The 24331-nt window shown below is 45.4% G+C and overlaps 2 protein-coding genes across 9 annotated transcripts in view; one reads left to right on the top strand and one right to left on the bottom strand.

Annotated features, from left to right (window-relative positions):
- The window catches only part of PCMT1 (protein-L-isoaspartate (D-aspartate) O-methyltransferase), a 49969-nt gene extending 43680 nt beyond the window's left edge, over positions 1 to 6289 (top strand). For all 4 annotated transcript variants that reach the window (XM_051836839.2, XM_051836841.2, XM_051836840.2 and 1 more), the window contains one exon: positions 5500 to 6289. Coding sequence is in view for 2 of the 4 variants with exons in the window: in XM_017338338.3 (XP_017193827.1) it covers positions 5500 to 5512 (13 nt within the window). In the remaining 2 variants the exon portion in view is untranslated. The remainder of the gene's footprint in view (positions 1 to 5499) is intronic.
- LRP11 (LDL receptor related protein 11) overlaps positions 569 to 24331 on the bottom strand; it is a 50381-nt gene continuing 26618 nt past the window's right edge. For 3 of the 5 annotated variants that reach the window (XM_051836831.2, XM_051836832.2, XM_008249900.4), the window contains 2 exons: positions 17144 to 17233; positions 569 to 12607 (listed from right to left, as the gene is read on the bottom strand). In XM_051836831.2, coding sequence (XP_051692791.1) covers positions 12453 to 12607; positions 17144 to 17233 — 245 coding nt within the window. In that variant the 3' untranslated portion in view covers positions 569 to 12452. The remainder of the gene's footprint in view (positions 12608 to 17143; positions 17234 to 24331) is intronic. The other 2 variants (XM_051836833.2, XM_051836829.2) reach the window with 1 other exon arrangement.

Below are 24331 nucleotides of genomic sequence, written 5' to 3'. Positions count from 1 at the left end.
TGTGCCTGTTTTAAAGTCAGCTGTATTTCTCTCCCTTCTATAGGCTAGGCCAGCCAAGTTTTAAGCTATTCTGGCTAAGTTCTGAGGAAGGGGAGGGGCTTCTAAGAGGTACCCAGCGAGTGCCCAGGTCTCACAAACCCACCCAGAGGGCTAGCACCAAGCCTTAGAGTCTTCATAGCATGGCTCAGTGCTTACTGTTGGTTCATTTTCATCAAAATCAGAATTTTGTTTCAAGCCTTTTCTCTGCTCCCACTCCCCTTGGTGAGGGGGGGTAAGACCCGAACATTCAGGTGCTGGGAGCCAAGTGAGACTGCTGGAAGGCAGATGCCAAAGTGAGAAAGGCTTTCTGTAAAGCCTCATTTCAGAATCTGTTTTTATTTGACATAGAGAGTCATATTTTAAGATAATTATTTTCTTAATATGTAAATGGTGATTATAAGTTTAATAGACCTCTCAATTTTGTTTTCTGGAAAGAGGAGAGGAACTTTTTGAATGAATATTGACTTGCAAAAATGGTAACGAATCTGTTTGTTCACTGTTATGGCTTATTTAGTAAATTCAGATCGACCTTTTCTTTTTCTTTTTTTTTTTTTTTCTTTTGAGATTTAAAAGTATTTATTAGAATCAAGGACCTCCACCCAGAGTGGCATGGAGGGGGCTTCCAAGAGAGGAAAAGAAATTGACCTTTTCTAAGAATCTCATTAGGCTTTGCATTTTGTTCTTATGTAAGGTTATTGTAGTCTTCTTCCTTGAATTATAGCCTGGAACACAGACATTGCCTTTTAAAAACGCGTGTAAACAGCTGTTGGGCTTCTCAGAATCAGATGCGGTTATGACATCTGAGTACCTGTCTTTGTTTCTAACGAGGTTATGCTGTCACATGATTGTGTGGAAGGGGCATACAGAGTTTCGAAGGGTTTTTAATGAAGGGACTTTTCAGAACATGGGAAAGGTTTTGGGAACCAGTAAAGGATGTTGACGTGGGAGCAGGGACACCCAGGGTAGTAGTCTGACACTTTTACCACCCCAGGTCCAAGTGCAAAAAGGGACACAGTTTTACTAGAACCCAGTGGGAGCAAGGACAGCCACGACAGGGCATGGCAGGGTTTGAGAAGGAGTTCCTGACAGGAGTGGTGGTGACAGAGGGAAGAGGCCACTCCCAGATCTGGGAATAACCTCAGTGTACCCTCTCTCTACAAGGACGTCATGTGGGTCAGACTTAATTAGGCCATTTGTGGTCTGAAATCAGTTCTCCCCATCACCTTCCCTCATCCTCTCCCTTCAGAACCTCTCCTGATTTTTTTTTTTTTTGGAAGATTTATTTATTTTATTTGAAAGGCAGAGTTACATAGAGGCAGAGAGAGAGAGGTCTTCCATCTACCGTTTCACTCCCCAGATGGCTGCAACAGCCAGAGCTGCATTGATCTGAAGCCAGGAGCATCCTCCAGGTCTCTCACACAGGTGCAGGGGCCATCTTCCACTACTTATTTTCCAGGCCAAAGCAGAGGGCTGGATCGGAAGTGGAGCAGCTGAGACTGCAACTGGCACCCATATGGGACGCCGGCACTGCAGGCAGTGACTTTACCCGCTATGCCACAGCACCAGCCCCTCTCTCCTGCTTTTAAAATTTAGGTCTGGAATAGATTTGAGTAGTTGTCTAGTTTTTATGTGCCATTTTCTATCACCTTGAGGCATAATCTATGCTTAAACGGTGTGGTCTTTGTAAATTGCCTTTGGAAAAGCGGCATCTGTTGTTAAGTGTCTGTCAGTGTGGAGGACCTTCTCAGTACCATCCTTCAGCTCCGCCAGTGTGTGTGGCCACTGTGCCAGGCACTGTGTGGGCGCCAGCACTGCTCTCGTGGAGTTCAGAGTCTGGTGGAGAACCAGAGGCCGTGGGAAACTGGCATTCCAGTGCAGTGCGTTTAGACTTGCAGCAGGGAGCGCCGAGGGGGAAGCCAAGCTGTGACGTGGTCTGGATCACATTTCAGAAAGATGGCTCTGGCTGTGGTGTTGAGAGGAGATTGGGAAAGGGCACAATTAAAATTTGTATTTCATTTTAAATAAGTATTTGTGTCAAAATTAGTATCTTGCTAATCTGGCAGAAGTTTTCCTTCCTTTTTGTCCTTAATAGTCACTAGAGTTAATGCAACAGGTCCATTTCTGGTTTGTGAAATTGAGGAATGTTTCAGGGTTCTCCTGCTTTAAGCTCTTTGAGTGATGTGTTCTTAAAGTGGCATGCATACATACACGAAAAAGATGCTATGAATTGACCATGCATTTCTAAGATTGACAGTTTAGATGCTAGGGAATCCAACTGGTCCTATTGTTTCATATTCTAAATTCTTTTTTCTTGTTGGGATTCTTTTTATGTTTCTCAATGCTTTCTACAAAGCAAAGTACACAAAGCTGTTTTTAACTCAAAACCCATTTATGTATTAGAAAATATTTATGAATTTTGATTGTTGTTTCCTGGTAGTACATCTTTTTATTTGTTTCTTTCCTTTTTTTTTTTTTTTTTTAAAGATTTTGTTTATTTGAATGCCAGAGCTCCAGAGAGAGACAGAGACAGAGAGATCCTCCATCCACTGATTCATTCCCCAAATGGCCATAGTGGCCAGGGCTGGGCTAGGAGGAATCCAGGAGCTAAGAGAGTCATCCAGGTCTCCCATGCAGGTGGCAGGGGCCCAAGCACCTGGGGCATCCTCTGCTGCCTTCCCAGGCACACCAGCAGGGAGCTGGGTTAGAAGTGGAGCAGCCAGGACCCGAACTGGTGGCCACAGGGATTCCAGCTTCACAGGCAGTGGCTTCACCCACTGCGTCATAACACCGCCCCTATTTATTCTTGTACAAGAATATATAAGGCTAAATGTTAACAGCATGGCATTATTACAACCTAATAAGCAGTATTATATATAATTATGTTATATAAAATAAACATACATAGTTACTAACCTAATGGATATATTTAGCACATACTTGTATATCCTACTACTATTCATTGGAAATGACCCGTGAATGTAAATCAGATAAGAAATACATGTTTGTAGAATTTGAATATTAGGAAAAACTGAATAACTTGAAAATTATTTATTTTACTTATGTTTATTTTAGTTTATGAATATAGCATTTTATAGGTAAACTCTATAGACTGGCTATTTTAATATTTGCATGAATTAAAGCAAAAAATATTCTGTAAGAATTATAATGCTGTTATTTAGAAGAATTTATAAAGCAGAATCAGAACTGATGATCTATCACTTAAAGGTAATCCAGGGGTCAGTGCTGTGGCGAAGTTGTATTAGGTTCTGTCTGTCTGTCTGTCTGTCTCTCCCCTTGTCTGTAACTCTGCCTTTCAAATCAATAAATAAACCTAATACTATATGGTAAAGCAGCTTATGGTATAGGTAATTTTTAAAATGTTTTCTTGCCCAATTTATGAAGTTGACTTTTTTTTTTTTTTTTTTTTTTTGACAGGCAGAGTGGACAGTGAGAGAGAGAGAGACAGAGAGAAAGGTCTTCTTTTGCCGTTGGTTCACCCTCCAATGGCCGCCGCGACCAGCGTGCTGCGGCCGGCGCACCGCGCTGATCCGATGGCAGGAGCCAGGTGTTTCTCCTGGTCTCCCATGGGGTGCAGGGCCCAAGCACTTGGGCCATCCTCCACTGCACTCCCTGGCCACAGCAGAGAGCTGGCCTGGAAGAGGGGCAACCGGGACAGAATCCGGAGCCCCGACAGGGACTAGAACCCGGTGTGCCGGCGCCGCAAGGTGGAGGATTAGCCTAGTGAGCCACAGCGCCGGCCTAGAATCTTTTTTTTTTTTTTTTTTTTGACAGTCAGAGTGGACAGTGAGAGAGAGACAGAGAGAAAGGTCTTCCTTTGCCGTTGGTTCACCCTCCAATGGCTACCACGGCCAGCGTGCTGCGGCCGGCGCACCGCGCTGATCCGAAGCCAGGAGCCAGGTGCTTATCCTGGTCACCCATGGGGTGCAGGGCCCAAGTACTTAGGCCATCCTCCACTGCACTCCCTGGCCACAGCAGAGAGCTGGTCTGGAAGGGGGGCAACTGGGACAGAATCCGGTGCCCCAACCGGGACTAGAACCCGGTGTGCCAGCGCCACAAGGCGGAGGATTAGCCTACTGAGCCACAGCGCCGGCTGGAAGTTGACTTTCTAAAAGACAGATTGTCTGGTAATTGCTTGATCCACCAGGTTCCTATGGAATAGAAGCTCTTGATTTCACCTTCCTTTCAAATTTAATAACTTCAACACTTTTCTAAATGAATTATTTATTTGAAAGGCAAAGCCACAAGCAGGGGGGCAGACAGATTTTCCATCCATGCATGGTTCATTTCCCCAAATGGCTGCAATGGCCAGATCTGGGTTGATCCGAAGCCAGGAGCCAGGAACTTCCTCCAGGTCTCTCACGTGGGTGCAGGGACCCAAGCACTTGGCTCATCCTCTGCTGCTTTCCCAGGCGCATCAGCAGGGAGCTGGATCAGAAGTAGAGCAGCCAGGACATGAACCGGTGCCCATGTGGGGTTCTGGTGCCACAGGCTGAGGCTTTACCCACTGTGCCACAGCACTGGCCCAAAACTTTTAAATTTTATTTTTTATTAGACAATTTCTTACTATAATAGTACAAGGAATAATTCTTAAGTTTCTTCATCCAGAGTCACCAATTATTAACATTTTTTCACATTTGCTTTCTCACTCCATATATACATATAAGTAATATTTTTAAATTACAAATATTATGTTTCTTTATCCATAAAGTAGTTGAGTGTTTAATGATGTTTTTGGCACTCAGATTACCCTCAAATGTGAGGCATTTAGGCTTTTCGAAGTAATTGTCTTCCATTTATTTTCACTTTTATGACATTGAGGTACAGTTGATAGACTGTGTGAAACTACTCCTTCCTCTCCTCCTCCTCTCACTGACAGCTGCTGGTCCAGTGCCACACTGGCCCAGCGCGTGGTGTCTGGGGGAGCTGCTAGCACTGCCTGTGAAATCAGCCGCAAGGTAGCAGGAGGGTACTTCCAGGTGGTGGATTTTCTCCCCGGGAGTTTGGGTGGAGACTGATGGACTCCACAGCTGCTGACAGACGCTCTAGCAAAAGAAGAAATTTTGGTGACTAACTCGAAAATAAGTGAATTCTAAATTCTCAAGTCGTGATTTTATGATAAATAAAGTATTAGCAATAATGTTCCCACATCTACAAGTTGCAGTTTTTCTGAAATTTCTGTTCTTGTGAGAACTCTTATCTTTAGAATTAAAAAATACAGAACTCAGGCCTATAGGGTTTTATAGTGCATTTTGGAGTAGCATGAAAGATGTGTGGGATAACTGGCTTCCATCTTTGCTTTGCCCTGGGATTGGTTGCTCTCAGTTTTTTGGCACAAGGCTTGGGGCTCGGTGCATCTTCACTGGCTCGGCAGTTGTGTGTTAGCTCTTCGCCAGGATCTGTAGTGTGACCCTGCTCACGCGTTCTCTCTTTCCTTCCCAGGGATGAACTCTAAGAGCATCGGCTTGACCAGCCTGTGATACTTCAGTGGATTGCTCATCTCAGTCCTCAAAGCTTTTTGGAAACCAACAGCATCACAGCTTGTTTTGGACTTTGTCACACTGTTATTTTCAGCATGAAAATGTGTGGTTTTGTAGGGTTTTCTAATTCTTCAAAGAGGCACAGAGCCCAACTGGCAGAGGGCTGCAGAGTAGGAGAGCGTGTGTTACTTCTTTCACATGCCCACAGTTTACCTTAAAATAGGAAAAGAAGGGGTTCTGCAAAATGGAAAATTTTAGTTTATGACTGATTTTGAGGAGTGGTTTTCCTTTTCTTGGACACTTAATTTTGTTCTGATGTTAATTTATCAAATTTCTTCTGTGTATCAGATAACACCACCATTCACAAGTTAAGAATCTTGATATTTGGATATCTGTTAGATGCTACTAAGAAATAGAGATGAGCTTTCTTTTTAAAGCTTTTGATGTGGTGTCATAGAATAGCATGTTGTAGATACAGTCAGCTGCTTTGTTACCTTCCAACTAGGCACTGTAAATACCGAAACTGAAGATGGCAGGCGTAAGCACTCTGCTGCTCTGATTGGTCTGACTGACATAGTTCGTTCTTCCTCTCTAAAAGTGATAGGGGACTTGTAGCTTAGCCTTGTTTGTGTGTGTGTGTTTCTAATTTGCTGCTGATAATGTATACGAATCTAACATGCTGTGTAAACTGTGTCTTTGTTACTGCACAGTTTATGCAGTGCTGCTTTGCCAAATAAAAGTTCAAAGCAAAAGAGGCTTTGGTGATTTTTGAATCTAGAAGAATAAAAACAGTAAGTCCACCAGATTCAGAATACTGGTTAGGCTCAGAGTGAGCGGATCAGTAGCGTGAATCAGTCCAACTGTACGTTGTAGAATGTGCCCAGGTGTCTTCAGGGCAAGGACCTGCCTTGTCTCTGTTCTCACATAGCTGAGGACGTGTCCTGTAGTGCACAGTAAATGCTGAGTGAGTGAGTCGGCGAATGAATTGATTTAATGTCAGGGAAGACCAGCCTTGAAGACAAGCAAACCAAAATCTTTCTCTCATCTACAAGTAGATTATTAATATGATGACTGTAAATAAATAGATCAATATGATGACTATAAAATGCATTTATAAGAAGGTAGTAGCACCTTAGGATCTTTAAATGTTGTGGTTTTATAATAGGGTCTTGGTTTTTTTGAGGCTTCTAGAACTTGAAATATCACCAGCTCTAGACTGAACAGAACCGGCGCTCCCCGTGAAGCCTTCTATGTGCAGTGTGTGTGATTCTTAGCATGCACACTGCCCCACTCTTAAAGAAGAATCTTAAACATTACTTTTAAAAAAATGGTTTTTAAAAAGTTATGCATATATCATTTCACAAGTTCCTCTTCTTGGGTGGTCTCAGAAACAAGGTTTGTACCTCAAACTTGAAAATTTGTTGTGGGCTTCCATTTGGCCTTTGCACTTCTGAGCTCCAGGCATGAACCTGCATGTGCAGGACTTACTGTCATCTGGGGTGGTTGCTAAGGTCAAATACTTTTAGGACTTAAAATTCATCTCAGGCTCACTCACCAGTTTGTGTCCTTCATAGTCACTAGGATCATGTTATTGCATATGAGTCTCTGTTAGTTTTATTTTTTTAAAAAAGACTTATTTATTTGAAAGGCTGGCAGAGAGAGGCAGAGAGAGAGAGGTTTTCCATCTGCTGGTTTGCTCCCCAGATGGCTGCAAGGGTCAGAGCTGTGCCAATCTGAATCCAGGAGCCAGGAATTTCCTCCGCGTCTCCCACATGGGTGCAGGGGCCCAAGGATTTGGGCCATCTTCTACTGCTTTCCCAGGCCACAGCAGAGAGCTGGATCAGAAGTGGAGAAGCCAGGACTCAAACCGGTACCCATGTGGGATGCCAACATTGCAGTTGCAGCTTAATCTGGTAAGCCACAGCGCCAGCCCTGAGAGAGCTAAATTTATGTACAAGGCAGTCTTCAAAAAGTTAAAGATAAGAAATGTCTAATTGGTAGTATCCATACTTTCTAAAACTTGGTATTTCATATTTCCTTAACAAAAATGATTTTTTTAAAGATTTATTCATTTGAAAGGCAGAGTTACAGAGAGGCAGAGAGAGAGAGAGGTCTTCCATCTGCTGGTTCAGTCTCCAATTGGCCGCAACGGCCGGAGCTGCACCAATCCAAAGCCAGAAGCCAAGAGCTTCCTCTGGATCTCCCACATGGGTGCAGGGGCCCAAGGACTTGGACCATCTTCTGCTGCTTTCCCAGGCCATAGCAGAGAGCTGGTTGGGAAGTGGAGCAGCGGAGACTTGAACTGGCACCCATATAGGATGCCAGCACTGCAGGCGGCAGCTTTACCCACTACTCCACAGTGCCGACCTCAGCAAAAATGATTCTTTTACATAAAGGGCAACAATGAAAGTATTTCAGAAAGTTCCAGTTTAGCGATAGCCCATCTAAATAAGGTTTGTTATTTTTTCCCCCACAGACTTGGTCTTTTATAACCCTAGATTAAAAATTGTGGTTTCTGTTGAAAGTTTCATCTCTTCAGCCAAGAATGTTAAAAGAAAATGACATTTAGGGGAAAATAATTCATCAGCATTGTCCATGCAAATATTTATAATCTCATTTGTTAATTTTAAAAGCTGCTATTATTTAAGAAAAAAGTTAACTGAATTTTTTAAAATTGGTTATAATGTACCTATATGTTAAAGTATCTTAAAAACTCAGTGGATTCTGGGGCTGGTGCTGTGGCTGAGCGGGTTAACGCCCTGGCCTGAAACGCGCCATCCCATGTGGGTGCTGGTTCTAGTCCTGGCTGCGCCTCTTCCGATCCAGCTCTCTGCTGAGGCCTGGGAAAGCAGTAGAGGACAGCTCAAGTCCTTGAGACCCTGCACCCACGTGGGAGACCTGGAGGAGGCTCCTGGCTCCTGGGTTTGGATCAGCTCAGCTCTGGCCATGGCAGCCATCTGGGGAGTGAACCAGCAGGTGGAAGACCTCTCTCTGTGTCTCTACCTCTCTCTGTAACTCTGCCTGTCAAATAAATAAAATAAATCTTAAAAAAAAAAAAAAAAAAAAAAAAAAAAAAACCTCATTGGATTCTAAAGTAAAAAGTTTTTTTTTTTTTTTTTGTAATAACCTAATACTCATGAATCCTTTGCAGCTATTTGCAGTGTGATTATCAGCCAGGAAACATCACCTTTGGTTGTTTGCAGTAGAGAGGTATTTCTTGTTTGCAGCTATGGTACTACAAGAATAAAAACTCAGGAGTATGGTAACTGCATACTAATACTGTAAATAAACAAATAGCAGTCATTTTCTAAGTGTTCTAAGTAGAATTCAAAAGCATTTCCTACAGCTTACAATATTCTTGAACTGCACTCAATAATACAAATGAGTCCTGAGTGAATTTCACTTGTAGCTCTTTGAATTTCTCTTACCACTGTTTACAAGGAGACCGTGTTTTGTCCTTGCTGCACTTAAAGGTTGGCTCAAGGAGAATACCAGTGAAAGAAGTCTCACTGCAAAGAAAAGTGGCTGGCCCTGGCCTTGAGCTTGTTTGCTATATTTTAATGAAAAGGAAATCAAGTCTAATAATCTTTTCCTCAATTCTTCTAATATCAGCATCTACATATCAGCATCTGTAATATCAGCAACTGGAGTTCCTGGTTCCCACTTTGGGTTTCATCGCTTTAACTGATTTCTGTGTTGGGACCAGAACTCTTTGAAATGGTCTTTGTTGGCAGTTAGTTCCCACATAGTGGCATGTGGGCCAGGGATCCCCTGGGGGCCTCTGAGTTTTCTCATCCCTTCCTGTCTCCCTCTGTCCTCCCGGATGTCTTCCTGTCTTTCCTTTTGTCTGCCTTTCAACCTCAGGGGACATCTTAGAGCTCTCAGTCTGCAGAGTCAGGTGGCCATCACAGAAAAAAATATTTTTGCTCTAAGATCAGGTGATGGCAATGAGGACAGCAATCCAGGGGCTTGGGGGAGCTGGGGACATTTGTATTTAAATCTTCGCACCCCAAACACTTCATGGTGTCCTGCAAAGGATCTCATCCCATGGAATAATTTCTTTCTGCCACCACTATTCATTTTTGTCCACTCCAACTGTGATTCTTCTGTGAGGATTTTGCCTGGAAATTACATGATAGATCAAAGAAACTTCAAAACTCTCTGTAAACATTATTATATACATTTTAAACCAACTGTGAGATATTTTCTGGGAAAAAATGTCCTGTCCCTCTTTGAAGCCTTGGCGCCATTGAGCAATCAGGAGGTGGAAGTGGAGCTGCGTGAAGCAGGCCAGGAAGTTATAGATGGGGTTTTAGGGAGTACCAGGGTGCTGCCTCATTCACTGGCAAAGCAAGCCAAAGGCATGGTCTCCGATTGGGCAGCTCGTGATTCTGATTTCTTCATTCTATATATCAGTCTCTGTGCACTCAGAGACCCACCTGAAACTCAGTTGGATTTTTGGTTCTTCAGTCATATGAAATACTGATTATACAAAAATGAAAATGTTGCAACCCTCTTTTAAAAAATTCCATATGCTCAGCACAATTTTCCCTAAACTTGTGTTGTTATTTCTCTGTTACTGTCCTGTGGGGAGGCATTTGTTACTCGTGACTGGAGACGCTAAAATGCTTGTGGAAGGCTGGGGAGTTGCTGTTGCCCACTTTACACTGAGAATGAAAGGAAAAAGTTTTAGATTTTCGTGAAGGTTTCTGTGTGCCTTAAATTAGGGAAAGATGTGAAACCAACACTGTTTCAGAGGTAAACTGTAGGCACCTTCCCCTTTGAAATGATTTTCTTCAGAATGTTGATTTTCAGCTACTTGAAAGGCAGGGGGAGAGAGAGCAAGAGTGAAACAAACAGATCTTTTGTCTACCAGTTCATTCCCCAAATGCTCACAGCAGCCAGGCCCAGGCCAGGCTGAAGCCAGGAGCTAGGAATGCCATCTCGGTCCCTCACTTGGGTGGCAGGGATCCAGGTACTTGAGCCATCATCTGTTACCTCCCAGGATTCATTGGCAGGAAGCTGGATTGACAGCAGAGTAGCTGGGACTCTTAACTGGTACTCTGATATGGAATGTGGGCATCCCAAGTATGAGTTTAACCACTGTACCACAACACCTGCCCCTAAAGTTATTTTTTAATTGTCTTAGATGCAGAACTCCATCAATCTTACCTAAGAAGACTTTTTAAAAATCCTAGTCAGTTCATTTGATAATATATTTTGAGCACCTTAACTCTTCCATGACCCTGGGCAAGTCTCTTCCCTAACCCTCAATTTCCTCCTTTATCATATAGAGTTGGTCTGATTAGATCTAAATGATACAGTAAAAGGTCAGTCAGTATTAGCAACTTACAGTAAAAGGTTTTAAAAAGACTTAAGAACAAAATACAATTTATTAAAGGAATGTCGTTTACATAGATAGAGGACATCTTTTCCCATTACCACAGAGATACTAAATTGTGTTTAATTTTTCATGTATAAAAGATGTACTGAAAGATGCATGCCTCAATAGTTTTTTATTGTATTAGGTATGGCTATAGGTGATATCCTTCTATATAAAAACAAACTGCACAACATCACTTACAGTGTTCACACATCAAGTTCATTCACACAGTTCACTTCTTTAAACTGCCCTTGAGAAATTTACTCCATTCTAAACATTCAACAAAATGCTGAAATTTTTCATGAAACAAAAATGGTACCAAATTAATTTGATCTTCTAGAACTAACTTTCCATTTGTGAATGTATTTTGGTGTGCAATCCCTTCTCCATCCCCCAAATTAAGCCCTTTGCTAAAGGAACAACCTACCTTAAGTTCAGTCTAAAAATAAAGTGTAATAGACCCTAGAGTGTTTTCCAAGTGTTTTAAAAGATTTTCCACTTAAAAAAAAGAAAAAAACTTATGAGTTTTGACAGGCACCACACTGATCATCCCTCCCAGCAGAATACTTTCTAGAATGTGTGTAACCTGGTTTCGAGTGAGGATCAGAGCAAACTGCCTTTAAAAGACTGCAGCGGCAAGGGCAGCACCGCTGGGCTGCACGTGCCAGTGTTCTGTAAGCTTGACTTTGAAAGTCGCTTTCCGCTCGGAAGTGCATGAGCCTAGCATCAGTGACTGCACTTTTGGAATAAGAAATAAAAACCACAGGCTTATTCCCTGGCTGAAGGAAGCTGCTGACGCTTGGACATGGTGATGGTTTTACAAAAGCCGTGTCCAGAGATGCACTCAATGTCTTTTTCAGTTTATGTGTTTCTCTCATCGCCAGAGACTCACGGGGAACCGTGACTCTATCCATGAATGGCTGGGTTCTGGACCAAATTCTGGGTTTCTCCTCCTGCAAGTTGGCTTGACCTCGGTGGCCTGATGCCAGAGGCACTGGGAAGGCTCCACAGTGGTCCTCCCGAGGCCGCACCCACCGGCTCCAAGGTCTAGAATTCAGATATACCTGCCGAAGGTAACGCCTCATTAAAGGTATAGGCTCTCTTGAGACCCATTCTCAGAAACAGGTTCTAAAGGGGAAAGATCAGGGCCACAGAACCCGGGGAGGCCATGCTCCAGGGGCCGGCGCTGCTGGGGGTTTCTAAGACGCCAAAGGGGAACACTGCCGTCCACCTGAAAACCGTCTCCCGGGATACGGCGGACTCTGTGCCCTGGCTGACTACAAATTCCTATTTCCAGGGACGGCTTATGTAAGTCAGAATTAGATTCCTAAAAGTCTCTTAACTATACGACTTCCTAAGCTTTAAAGTATTTTGCATACTTCCTAAGGAAAATCTACAATAAAGACAAAGGTTTGGAATTTGCAGAGTCTAGCCCAGTTAAAAACAAGAGAGGCCGTAAGTGCCAGGACCTAACATATGTGTAAATTGTAAGTGGCACGTGTCCCTGTCGCACGCTTTTTCGGCTCCATTTGTCATAGATACATCCCATTTATGAGGTAGTCGGATTCCTCAGAGGTGATGGGACGAGCTTTCTTAAGTTTCTGTTTGACCAGTCGGAGTCGACAGGCAACCATGAGAAGCAGCAGGGCACTGATAGCCAATCCCAATGCCAGGGGGAGCACGGCACCTGTGGGAAGGTCGGAGGCAAACAGGAGGGGTCAGTGGTGAGTGCGGTGCCAGCTGCCGTTTCCCAGTGATGAGCACTTCCCCTGCACTGGTAGCCCCGGCCACCCCAGCTGGCATTAGCATTACCACCGTTTCGCTAATGAAGGCACAGGGAGCTTGAGCAATCTGCCTAAGTGCAAAGACCATAGGTCTCCAACCCAGACCTCTTGAAAACCAACCTCTTGCCCCAGGTTCCTCGAAGATTTGTATGGCACAAGCCCTCATAGGCAGCTCCAAATAGACACGCTGACCAGAGGGCCCTTTTCCATTGCAGGCGCAGGTTACATCTGCGGCTTCGTACATGATCCTTCTCTCTTTAAGTAGGGACTAATTCCCAATTTCCTATTCTAGTTAGGGCTTAAGGAACTTATTTTCTTTTTGCCAGGAAACCTACTCTCAGCAGGTAAAACCTCTGATGGAAGCTAACTTCAAAATATGCTGGCGTGGGGCCGGAGTTGTGGTGTAGCAGGTTCATCCCCATGAACGCCAGTCCCGATCCAGCTCTCTGCTAATGTGCCTGGGAAGCAGCGGAAGATGTCCCAAGTCCTTGGGTCCCTGCCACTCATGTGGGAGGCCCAGGTGTAGTAGTTTCAGGCTCCTGGCTTCAGCCTGGCCCAGCCCTAGCTGTTGCAGCCATCTCGGGAGTGGACCAGCAGATGGAAGATCTCTCCCTCTTTCTCTGTCACTCTGCTTTTCAAATAAATAAAATCTTCAAAAAAACCAACCAAACAGACAAAACAAAACAAAACAAAAACCCAACCCACAAGATACGCTGGTGTAATTCTGGCCACGGGTAGTTAAAGCAAACCTCTGCCTCTTCCACTGGGGCTGGTCCTAGACACCGGACGATCAGTAGCCTCTCGAGGTTTGCAGGAGTGTGCGAAGGACAGGGTGTGCCCAGACCCGTCCTCCTTACTGAGTTCAGCAGGCTCTATTCTTAGTCTGCTGCCCTGTGGCAGGCCGGGTCTGGAATACGGGAGAGCTGTTTTTAGCTGCAGGGTCTTGCCAACTGGTGGAACTAGAGGAGTGAACTTCTCTACCGCGTAAGCTGACTCTAACGTTTTCTTTCATTTACTCATTCATTCCACATTAACCAGGATCCTCTGAGTGCACACTGAGCTAGGTACTGCTAAGCAAAGAGAATAAATAATATTTATTTGTCAATTAAAAGTAAGTAAAGAATCCCTCCTCCCCCAAAAAAGCCAATGCTAAGTGCCAGCTTTCTAGTTTAAAATCGCTGAATTCTCACATATGAGCTGGTATTATTTATCATTATGTTTGCCAACGAGAGAGCTAAGACATCAAGAATTAAATGACTTGACTGAGATTGCAGTGTGCACGATAGAGCTAGGATACCAGACAAGACAGCTTCAGAACCCGAGGTCTTAAGCACTGTGGTGCACCACTTCTCCCAAGTGTAAGGAGACTATCCCAGTAGGATAGACATCTAAATGGGAGACAATGCAGTAAGGCATCAGAATGAGCTACACAAGAAGCACAGGAGTGAAAGGAGTGGCCCTCCGTCTGCTCTGCAGGATTTTGGCTTGAGTGATCTGGATATTGTGATGGAACTGGTTGAGGTGGGTGAGGGAATAAGTTTTTTACATATTTTGATTTGAAATGCCTATAGATGATCCTTTGGAATCTTCTCCTAGGCTCTTGAATTATCAGACTAAGTGGTCCACCTTTATCATAAAGGTGGTGGGTGCAGCCACCCAGAGACAGAGGAAGAAAGGTCGTGGGAAACACAATATATCAAGGGCAAACAAGAGGACCAAAAGCAACAGAAAAACACAGGTCTGGAAGATAGCAGGACAAGCCAGACAGACTGGGGTCCTGGGAGAGACTAGTCCAGGCGGCAAGAAACTCAGTCGAGTCAGATGTCACAAGAGAGGTCAAGCAAGGTAGATCCCAGGGAGCCTGCTAGGCTTGGCAATTCACTTACAGGAGGCTGAAGATGGAGGGAGGCCCTCTTGCTTTTGGATACACTGAGAGCCATCTGGATGTGCTTGCAGCCATTGTAGGAATGAGCCAGGAGAGAAACAGATGGACAGCACGGGGGACTCAGTAGGAGGGTCAGAGTACCTGAGCAGAAAGGGGGCTCACAAGGTTGGGCAGACTGGCAAAGAGGGGGTGCCCTGTCCTTTAGTGCTGGAGGAAGAAGGTGAGAAGGGGACACACAGCGGGGTTTCTGCTTGTGGCTAGGTGACAGGAAACTCTCCAGACAGCCTTGATTTTCTGGGCTTAGCACTGGTTCCAGGCATTGCTGGCCTAGTCCAGAAGAAATGAGAACAGGCGCTGACAGTCTATGTGCGTTCCAACCTCTGGAATCACGGGTAAACCTCCTGCTCAGGTTCTCAAGAGCTATTTGGAAGGGTCTGGGTGCAGGAAGTGGGCAAGTGGAAGCAGCTTTATTGACAGTTGGGTATCAAGGTTTTGGATGTGGCCAGTATTTCCCTAGAGAATCATGAAAGACAAAAATCTGTGATCAACCCTCAGGCTGGAACTTGATTCTAGAGCTGTCTTGTCCATTCCACACACAGCAGCCCCTGGGAAGTGCCAAGAATCTCTGATTCGTTTCTCCATGCTAAGGTTTGGGAGCTTAGTAGCTAGCGTCATCTCCTAGCGACCACCCTAACGACAGCAGCCGTGAGGGCCTAAAGATGCCACTCTCCCTCGGTCTTCCTGCACTAAGCTGGATATGTTACAAAGGAACAAACCAAAAGGGAGACCTCGGTCAGCCCTGCAAGAGCCCAGGAGCCTTAAACCATTTCTTAACTAAGTGAAACACAACACCCAGCCCAGGTCTGCTTGTTCAGGGCAGGAAACGGAGAAGGGGCTTCCAGACTTCAAAATGGGTCTGTCTGGTTCAAAGAAGAGTCCCAGTGTTTGGGCAGGCAGTGGAGGCTCAGAGTGAAGACCTCAACCCCAACTCCTGGGCTCAGATTCAACTCTCCTAACTCTAGACTCACAAGCAATAGATAAATAATCAAGGACAGTGTTCTGCCAAATCAGATATGAGGTCGCCAAGCCATCGAATCTGATTCCTTTAAGATATGAAAGAGGAACTCTTGCATACGGTATTTGCCAGAATATTGAAAACTATTGTCAACTCTTTAATACTTAGTTGGCGTAGTTTCTTCCAGGTTTTTAGTTTGGCTAGTTGGAGATTTAAAGTGTCCCAGCCCCCTCTACAACACACCATGATGGTATTCTCCTAACCAGCTAAGATGACTGAATCACACAGCCTGTCTCATGAATAGGAGTGACGTTCAAAACAGGAAGCAACCAGAATGGGCACCAGCCAACGAGAACTGAAACTTGCTGCACGCAACTGTGGGTGGTGGCCAAAGGCAGGCTGCTTTCCTACCAGATGCTGAGGCGGGAGAGGGGCTGGCTGAGTTCACCAGGCCAGCAGACTAGAGGAGGGGCTATCCCAGGACTGGACATCACATTACTCTCAGACATCTACTGCCTAAAAAGGAAATTTCAATACCGTCCCCATATTACAAAGAATAGGATTAAAAAGTTTTCTCCATGTTCGGATTTGTAAGAATCACTTTGTCCTCCTTGATCTTTTATGAATTAGTTTGTGGGAGATGTGGAGTAAACCTGCCTTCCTACAGGACCATGTGCAAGGCGTCTTATTTCTAGTTGAAAACAACCCACATTGTGGAACTGTGGCATTCTTCCAGTTGGTAGGTAGCCCCTGTCCCTCCCACCGGCTTTCCCATTCATATTGGCTCCTGTCGTCACAGAGTACTTACAGAGAAAACTAGGTACTCTAAGGCCTTTGCTCTTCCATTAAAAATTTTGTTTCTTTTTTTCTCCTTTTATTTGAAAGGCAGAGAGCCACAGAGACAAATGGAGACAGATCTTCTACCTGCTGGTTCACTTCCCAAATGCCTGCAACAGCCAGGGCTTCCCCAGGGCAAAGCCAGGAGCCTGGAACTCAATCCAGGTCTCCTACATGGATGGCAGCGACCAACGACTTGGGCCACCTCTTCTCAGGGCGTGCATTAGCAGAAAACTGGACTGGAAGCAGAGCCAGAACCTGGCCCCAGGCTCTCTGTTATGGGATGTGTGCATCCCAAGTGGTACTTTATCCCCTGCACAAAATGCCCACCACCCTCCCCCTTTACTTACATCACCGATAGCTCAATAAGCATAGCAGCATTTAGCTATTTGCCTCATTAAACGGGCCAAGTGGTGCACCACATGCTTTATAGTGAAACTGCTTGTGTATTTTCTCTAACAGCCCTGTAAGGCAGGTGTACTTATATCGTCATCTCACTGGCGCAGAAGTCGAGATCCTGAGTTAAGAACTGCCCAAGGCCATCCCGTTTGGTGGTGCAGCCACCCTTGAGGTATGGCATTTTGTGGGAAAAGTTATCCCGTGACACAGTGGTTAAGAACGCAGACCCCAGACTCAGATGCTGAGTGGAGGCCGGCAGGTGACTACACTCTGTGGTGAGGTGTTTGCAAAGGACACGTTTACCTGTTTCTGGGGCCGGGTGTTCTCCTCGACTGCTCTTTGACTCAAAAATATAGTTCTCCTCTTTTCTCTTCTTCCCTGAAGAACTCCTGTCTGCAGAAGATAAGCAGAGCACACACTGAAGGCACATCAGAAACTCCGGGAGGCAGACCTGAAGCTATGACTATTTTTATTATTTTTATTTGTTCTTGATACTTACCTTACTTGGTTTTTAAAGATGGACTTAAAGGGCTTATAGGATTTATTTCTCTGATAAACATCAGGCCCATGTTTGATACTAATGCACTGGGTAGCTAAGGTGACAAATTGAGAGAGAGCAGATTTGTGGCTAACACAAAACCACCAGACAGAAAGGGGAGAAGTGCCCTGTGCCAGAACTATACCACCTCCAGCCCTGGAGAGGCAGAGAAGACCTCGGGCCACACAGACCACGGTGGTCTCGGGACCTCACGCCCTGGGAAGCAGAGAGAGTGAGGAAGGGATTTTCTTTGAAAAATGAGCAATGAGCATTTAGCCATGCTGTGCACTTCCTTCCCACCACCTACCAGGCAGCTACTATGAGCTCAGATTTTTCTACTTAGGCTCAGGATCCAGTTCTCTCTCAGGCTCATAGAGTAATAAGTGGTTCACAGGGCTAGGAGTCTAAGTGCGTCTACCTGTTTGCTGATGAAAACCAGCATGTCTGGTTTAATGCTATATTTGTTTAGCCTATACAGTTATCCTATACTACTCAGGGAAAATATTAGAAAGATCAAATCTCAGGTTTTTCTCCCCAGATGCTGATGAGCTGTGGTTGTGCCACTTGGTCATCTCCCATTTAGAATTTTACACCATTTCTGTCTATTACACGGACATAATACTGAATGGGGTGGGGGTGCAGTTACTCCTGTGCAGTGGTGTGATTTCAAGTCAGACTTTTGTAACACTTACTGGCAATGAATTGGAAATGATCTACTGACGAGGAATTTTATTGAAACACAATTTTTAAAGCTTTTTTACTCATAGGGCATCAACAGAAATACTTGTAATTTCTGCAACTGAAGTGAGACTATCCTAAAGGCAGTTGTCTAAAATTCTTTGATAACTTGTCCTGAGAATTTTCGGGGATTCATTATCACAAAGCCACTGCGTGACGGAAGACCGTGAAGTTAGTCTGGGTGTCACAGTCAGAAATCAGTGCTTGAGGAGGATCGCTGCTGACACACGTTAATGCTGTTAATCAGGAGGCAAGGGCAGGACAGTGATTTTCCTCCGGCCTCCCCAGCGCTCCTCCTCACTCAGCGCGGTCCCCGCCCGTCAGCACAGCACGCAGCCCGTGGCCTGTGTGTGCGTGCTCTGATAGGCCCCTCTTCCCTGTGCTCACTGTCACCGCCTTGCGCGTCCCCATCCTGGGCTGGAGCGCGATGACCCCCCCACCCCGCACTGCTGTGCTGTCAGCCATTCCCACCACGGTGCACGGCGTCTGCAAAGGCCGCTCATCCAGCAGGCAGGGAGTCTGCGTTAGCTTCTCGTGGCCAAGCCACGGCAGACTCCCATCCCCCGTGCCTCGCCTTGCGACTCTGTGAGAAGCCACACACAACGGCCTCTGATGAGTCAACCGTTTGGGATTTCCTCCATAAATCCTGAGCTCAGATAGAGCAAGACAGACGTGAGGCAAGCATTTGGTGCGTGGCTAAGGCACCACTTGGGATGCCTGCATGCCGTCTCAGAGTCCCAGCTCCACTCTGCAGTCCAGCTTCCTGTGAATGCGCCCCCTGGAAGGCAGCAGATGATGGCTGGAGTACTTGGGTCCCTGCCACCTAAGGGAGACCTGGACTGAGTTCCCTGCTCTTGGAGCGAAGGGGCAGATGGGGGAGCTCTCCCCTACCTTCCCCCCTTACCAATAAATGTATAGGTTTTGTTTTTCCAACCTAAAAATGATCAATTCTGTTATTGCTGCCCTTTTAGGATTTTTAAAAATGTATTCATTTGGAAGGTAGGGAAGCAGAGAGGGCTCCTATGCTCTGGGTCACAGTCTCCAAGTCCCCACAACCTCCCAGCTGAATCCAGGAGCCAGGACCTCAATCCATGTCCCCAGGCGGGTGACAGGAACCCAGCAGGAAGTTGAAGTGAGGAGCTGGAGCTGGGTATTGAACCCAGACTCTCAGATGTGGAACGCAGGCACCCTAACCAATGTGCTAACTTCTCGAATAAACATAAGCCCTCTTGCTGCCCTCTTGGCCTAGCCCTGTCTACTATGCCTGGGGAGAATTTCAGGTTCTTTTTTTATTATTATTATTTTTATTTTTTGACAGGCAGAGTGGACAGTGAGAGAGAGAGAGACAGAGAGAAAGATCTTCCTTTTGCCGTTGGTTCACCCTCCAATGGCTGCCGTGGCCGGTGCGCTGAGGCCAGCGCATCGCGCTGATCCGAAGCCAGGAGCCAGGTGCTTCTCCTGGTTTTCCATGAGGGTGCAGGGCCCAAGCACTTGGGCCATCCTCCACTGCACTCCCAGGCCATAGCAGAGAGCTGGCCTGGAAGAGGGGCAACCGGGACAGAATCCGGCACCCCAACTGGGACTAGAACCCGGTGTGCCAGCGCCACAAGGCGAAGGATTAGCCTATTGAGCCACGGCGCCGGCCAAATTTCAGGTTCTCTTGATTGCTCTCCATTCTCTACAAGGGACAGCTGAGTACCCTGGCTAATTTTCATTGCCAACTCCATTTGCCCAGGCAATGAATTAAAGTCCTTCTTTTCTACTTATTCAGACTCTCCTATTCTTCAGAGCAAGGGGGCTGGATTTCCAGGCCCCATGGCTAGGGCTGACCTGTCTGTCTAATAGGCAGAGTGGACCAAGAGCTGGGAATCCATGGTACTCCTGGGGGCCCACAGCAATGTTTTAAATCAAAATAACTAGGAAACAACGGACAGGATTAATAATCATAATGAATATATGATAGTGAATTCAACTTGGATTGCATTTATATCAACACAGTTATAAAACAGAATTTTCTGTTACTGTTTTTCCCATGGAGGAGGGGCCCCTGAGAGTCACAATGCAGTCCTACACATGGGCTTGTCCTTCTGAAAGTGCCATGCACATAGGCACCCAGGGACGCTGTAGCTACTTCCTGTTTCTGTAGCTGAGAAAGAAGATCCTCGAATACACAAGAGGTTTGTTGCTGGGGTTGGTACCATCCTGCTAAGTCTAAGGCTGGTTTCACCACTGACTAGCTGTGCCATCGCTTCATTTATTTATTTGAAAAGACAGAGCAACAAAGTAAGGGAAAATGGGAGAAGGGAGAGGGAAGGGAGGGGGAGGGGGAGGGGGAGAGGGAGAAGTAGAGGGAGAGGGAGAGAGAGAGAGAGAGAGAGAGAGAATCTTCCATCCATTGGTTCATTCCCCAGACAGCTGTAACGGCCAAGGTTGGGCCAGGGCTAATCCAGGAGCCCAAAGCTCCATCTCGGTCTCCCATGTGGGTCGCAGGGTCCCAAGTACTTGGGCCAGCCTTCACTGTCTAGGAGGTCTAGGCTTTGGGGGGTGGGGAGAGATGTTGTTTAAAAAGCTGCACAAGTTCTGAATCTTTGTCAAAACTAAGGAGTATTTTCTTAAACTAAGGAGAGGAAGACGGGGATGAAGGGAGTGGGAGGGATCGGGTATTGGGGAAGGGAATCTGGTTAGCAGACCTCAGGAGGTACTGCAGCCATGAACCCCAGAATGACAGCTTGCCCTGCCTGGGTGTTTCAAAGGCGACTTTCTCTCGTGTACAATTCATGGAGGGATTCACTGTAACTTCCCAGCACTTGGAGCACACAGAGAACGGTTTCACTTCACAGCTCTCACCACTATGGGGAACCAGAACAAAACTGCAACATCACTAGCTCTTGCAATTATTTCTTTTTGGTGATGATCCTGCTAGAAGAGTTAATGTTGTAGGAAATCATTTGCTTCTTTTCTGGATGACCTACTGTATTTACCATGCGTAAATTAGCCACATGTTGACACAGGGTCCGGGCAGCTGGATGGAGGCTTTTTTAATTACCAAAGAATATTCAGGCATGTTCTGGGAGAAAGCTGGAAACACCAGCTGGGAAAGGGGCTACCATAGGGGCTGGCCTTCCAGAATGTTCTGTAGCTTCCTCTGGCTTAGCCAACACAGGCACCAGCTTTGTCCCTTCCTGCTGTTCAGTGGCAAGTCAGACCACATGTCTGCAAAGCAGGTAAGAGGAAGCTCCTTCAGGAACCATTTGTGTTGTACTAGGACAAGATCACAGCCAGCCTGTGGAACTCGGCCTGCACATCTGCTTCCAGGAAAATGTTATTTAGGCTGCACTATAAGCACAAAACTCCTCAATGACATTGTACTTGCTGATTTGCAGATTGTAGCACCAATAACTTTTGAAAAAAAGCTCTACAACTTGTCTAGGATTAATTAAAAAGAATTCAAGTAAAATTCATTTTATTATTAGCCTTTCTCCATTGGTGAAGGGGGGATAATAAAAATATCACTGCTTACACACACACCTGTACTTGCCTGCAGGGTAATGTTTAAACCTGTTGGAATGCTGGTGGTATTCAACTAATTTCTAGATTTTATTTAAAATCAAGTGGTTCCTTGAGACCAACCCACATGTGGGTCAGGGGTTACAAATAGAATTCATTATGTAGACCATCTATAGATTTCAAACAATAAAAATTATGTAGCCTTCCAGTACAGTACCCCAAACTTTCAGACTAAATGAATCCTTGTAGAACACAGAAGATGCCTTTTCTAAGAGTGCCACTCCCGCAGGTGCCCCAGAATAACGGGGTACACCTAAAAAGCACCTGCTGATGGGGCTGGCACTGCGGCTCAGCAGGTTAAAGCTGTGGCCTGTGGTGCCAGCATCCCATATGGGAGCCGGTTAGAGCTCCGGCTGCTCTACTTCCAATCCAGCTCCCTACTAATGCGCCTGGGAAGGCAGCAGAGGACGGCCAAAGTCCTTGGGCCCCTGTACCCATGAGGGAGACCAGAAAAAGCTCCTGGCTTCAGTATGGCCCAGCTCCAGCTGTTGTGGCCATTTGGGGAGTGAACCAGCAGATAGAAGATCTCTCTCTGTAACTCTGACTCTCACACAAACAAATAAATCTTAAAAACAAACAAACAAAAAAGCATCTGCTGATTATAGTTGATCAAAGGACACTGTCCACAGAAGTGAGCAACTCATTGGAAGCAGAACTGCTACCCTCTGAATAACTTTGTGGAAATAACTCTCTGAGTATCCCCATTTGTTTCTTTTTTTTATCCAAAGAAGCCTTTTATTTAAGGAATATAAGCTTCATGCATTTCATAAGTACAACTTTAGGAATATAGTGAGTCTTCCCACCATACCCACCCTCATCCTCCTCCCTCTCCCATTCCCATTCTCCACTAAGATTCATTTTCGATTACCTTTACACACAGAGGACCAACACTATACTAAGTAGAGTCCAACAACTTGCACCAAAAAAAGAAAAAACCTGTTCCTCAACAGTTGAGACAAGGGCTGATCAAAGTCATTGCATCTTGAAGTTAATAATTTCACTTCTTTTTTTTTTTTAAAGAAACTTAACTAATCTTAAAGAAGCAGCCAAGAATGATACATCTTTTGTGAGCACTTGGACATAATTATAATACAACTCTTCGAGGACAGAGGTCCTGCATGGGAAGTTAGTGTACAGTGACTCCCGTTGTTAATTTAACAATAAACACTCTAATGGATGACATCAATGGAGTACTCCCATTGTGTTAAGTGAATGTCCCCACTTTGGATCTTCCACCCATTCAGGAACCCAGCTGATTTCTGGCACCATGCTGGAGCATGACAAACGCCATGGTGTGTCTATGGATGAAGTGCGAACCCGAGGGGTTCATGATGTAGGAGCCTGGCCCCAGTGTGGTGGTGTTATGGCTTCAGGACCTTCAAGGAAGACCTAGAAATGTATTAATTAGGGTACGGGTACTACCCTTGGAGGGATTAATATTCTCTCAGTTCCCAAGAGAGCAAGTGGTTACAGCAAACCCCAAGCCTGGCTCCTGAATCCCTCTGGCTTTCTGTCCAACATGTCTTCCACACACACTCAGCTGCAGTGCTACCTGCCCACGAGGCCCTAACCAGAGGCCAAACAGATGAGGTTATCCAATATTGCCTCCAAAAATTGTGAGCTAAACAAACCCCTTTTCCTTATAAAGTACATACCTCAGGTGTTTGCTGTAGCAACAGAAAACAAGTAGCTAAACGGGTGTGCTGGCTACCAGGCTCTAACAAATTTGAACTACCTTCCTGGAAGTGTGATCTGATGGTTTCCAAATGGTTTCTCCATCAGAGTGCAACACAATGGAAAGATCAGACACTCACGAAATCTCAAGGACATGTGGGGGAAAAATTTTCTCAAAGCGCCTTTATATGATATCCTATCTTAATAAGATAAATTTAAAAAATTAAAAACAAAAACCTTTTACAATAACCCAAAGGTCAAAGCTGCTGCCTCTCGTTACCTCCAGAGGTAAGCTGAACAATGAGGCTCTGAGGAGCCAGGAAAATGCAGGCAGAACTCCACACCTCCATACAGAAGTCACGGATTCTCCTAACCCAGGGTTTAGTCTTGTTCCTTAAAGAGTCTGGCCGACCTGCTGCACTAGACATCTGTTCTCAAGTTGCCCAGCAACAGATTCCACATGGATACAGATACAACACTCCTTTTCTAGCACACGGGAGGGCTGGGAACCAGCTTTCTTTCCTCTAGCTAGGCTGGATCCAAAAGGACAGCCTGGTTAATGAATGACTTGGACCACACAGAGAACAGGCCCCACAGCTGCAACAACATACGACAACAATTCAGCCACTGTGCCACTGTGTGCTGAGCAGACCCGGGCCACACTGGAGCTCTGTGCTCGTCTGGGCCAGTGGTTCTGAGAGTACTGAATGTGTATTTACTATGCAACCAAGCATCTGCACATACCCCTGGGAGGTGGCCTGGAATAAATTCCCAAGAGTGGGATAGGTGAAGGCAAACACGGCTTTAAGTCTTCAGAAACTGCCCATGGAAGACCGTACTATATTCCCTCCAGAAGTACATGAGGTTGGTTTCTCTCTATAGTTAGAAACATTAATTATTCTAATCCCTCATCCTTGTCAATGTGGTAGGAAAAAATGCATCTCATTACGTTCTATAAATTATTAGCATTAATA

This window comes from Oryctolagus cuniculus, chromosome 5 (assembly GCF_964237555.1).
Source record: "Oryctolagus cuniculus chromosome 5, mOryCun1.1, whole genome shotgun sequence".
Lineage (NCBI taxonomy): Eukaryota > Metazoa > Chordata > Mammalia > Lagomorpha > Leporidae > Oryctolagus > Oryctolagus cuniculus.
The sequence above is the reverse complement of the archived record's forward strand: the minus strand, read 5'-3'. Positions and strand labels throughout refer to the sequence as shown.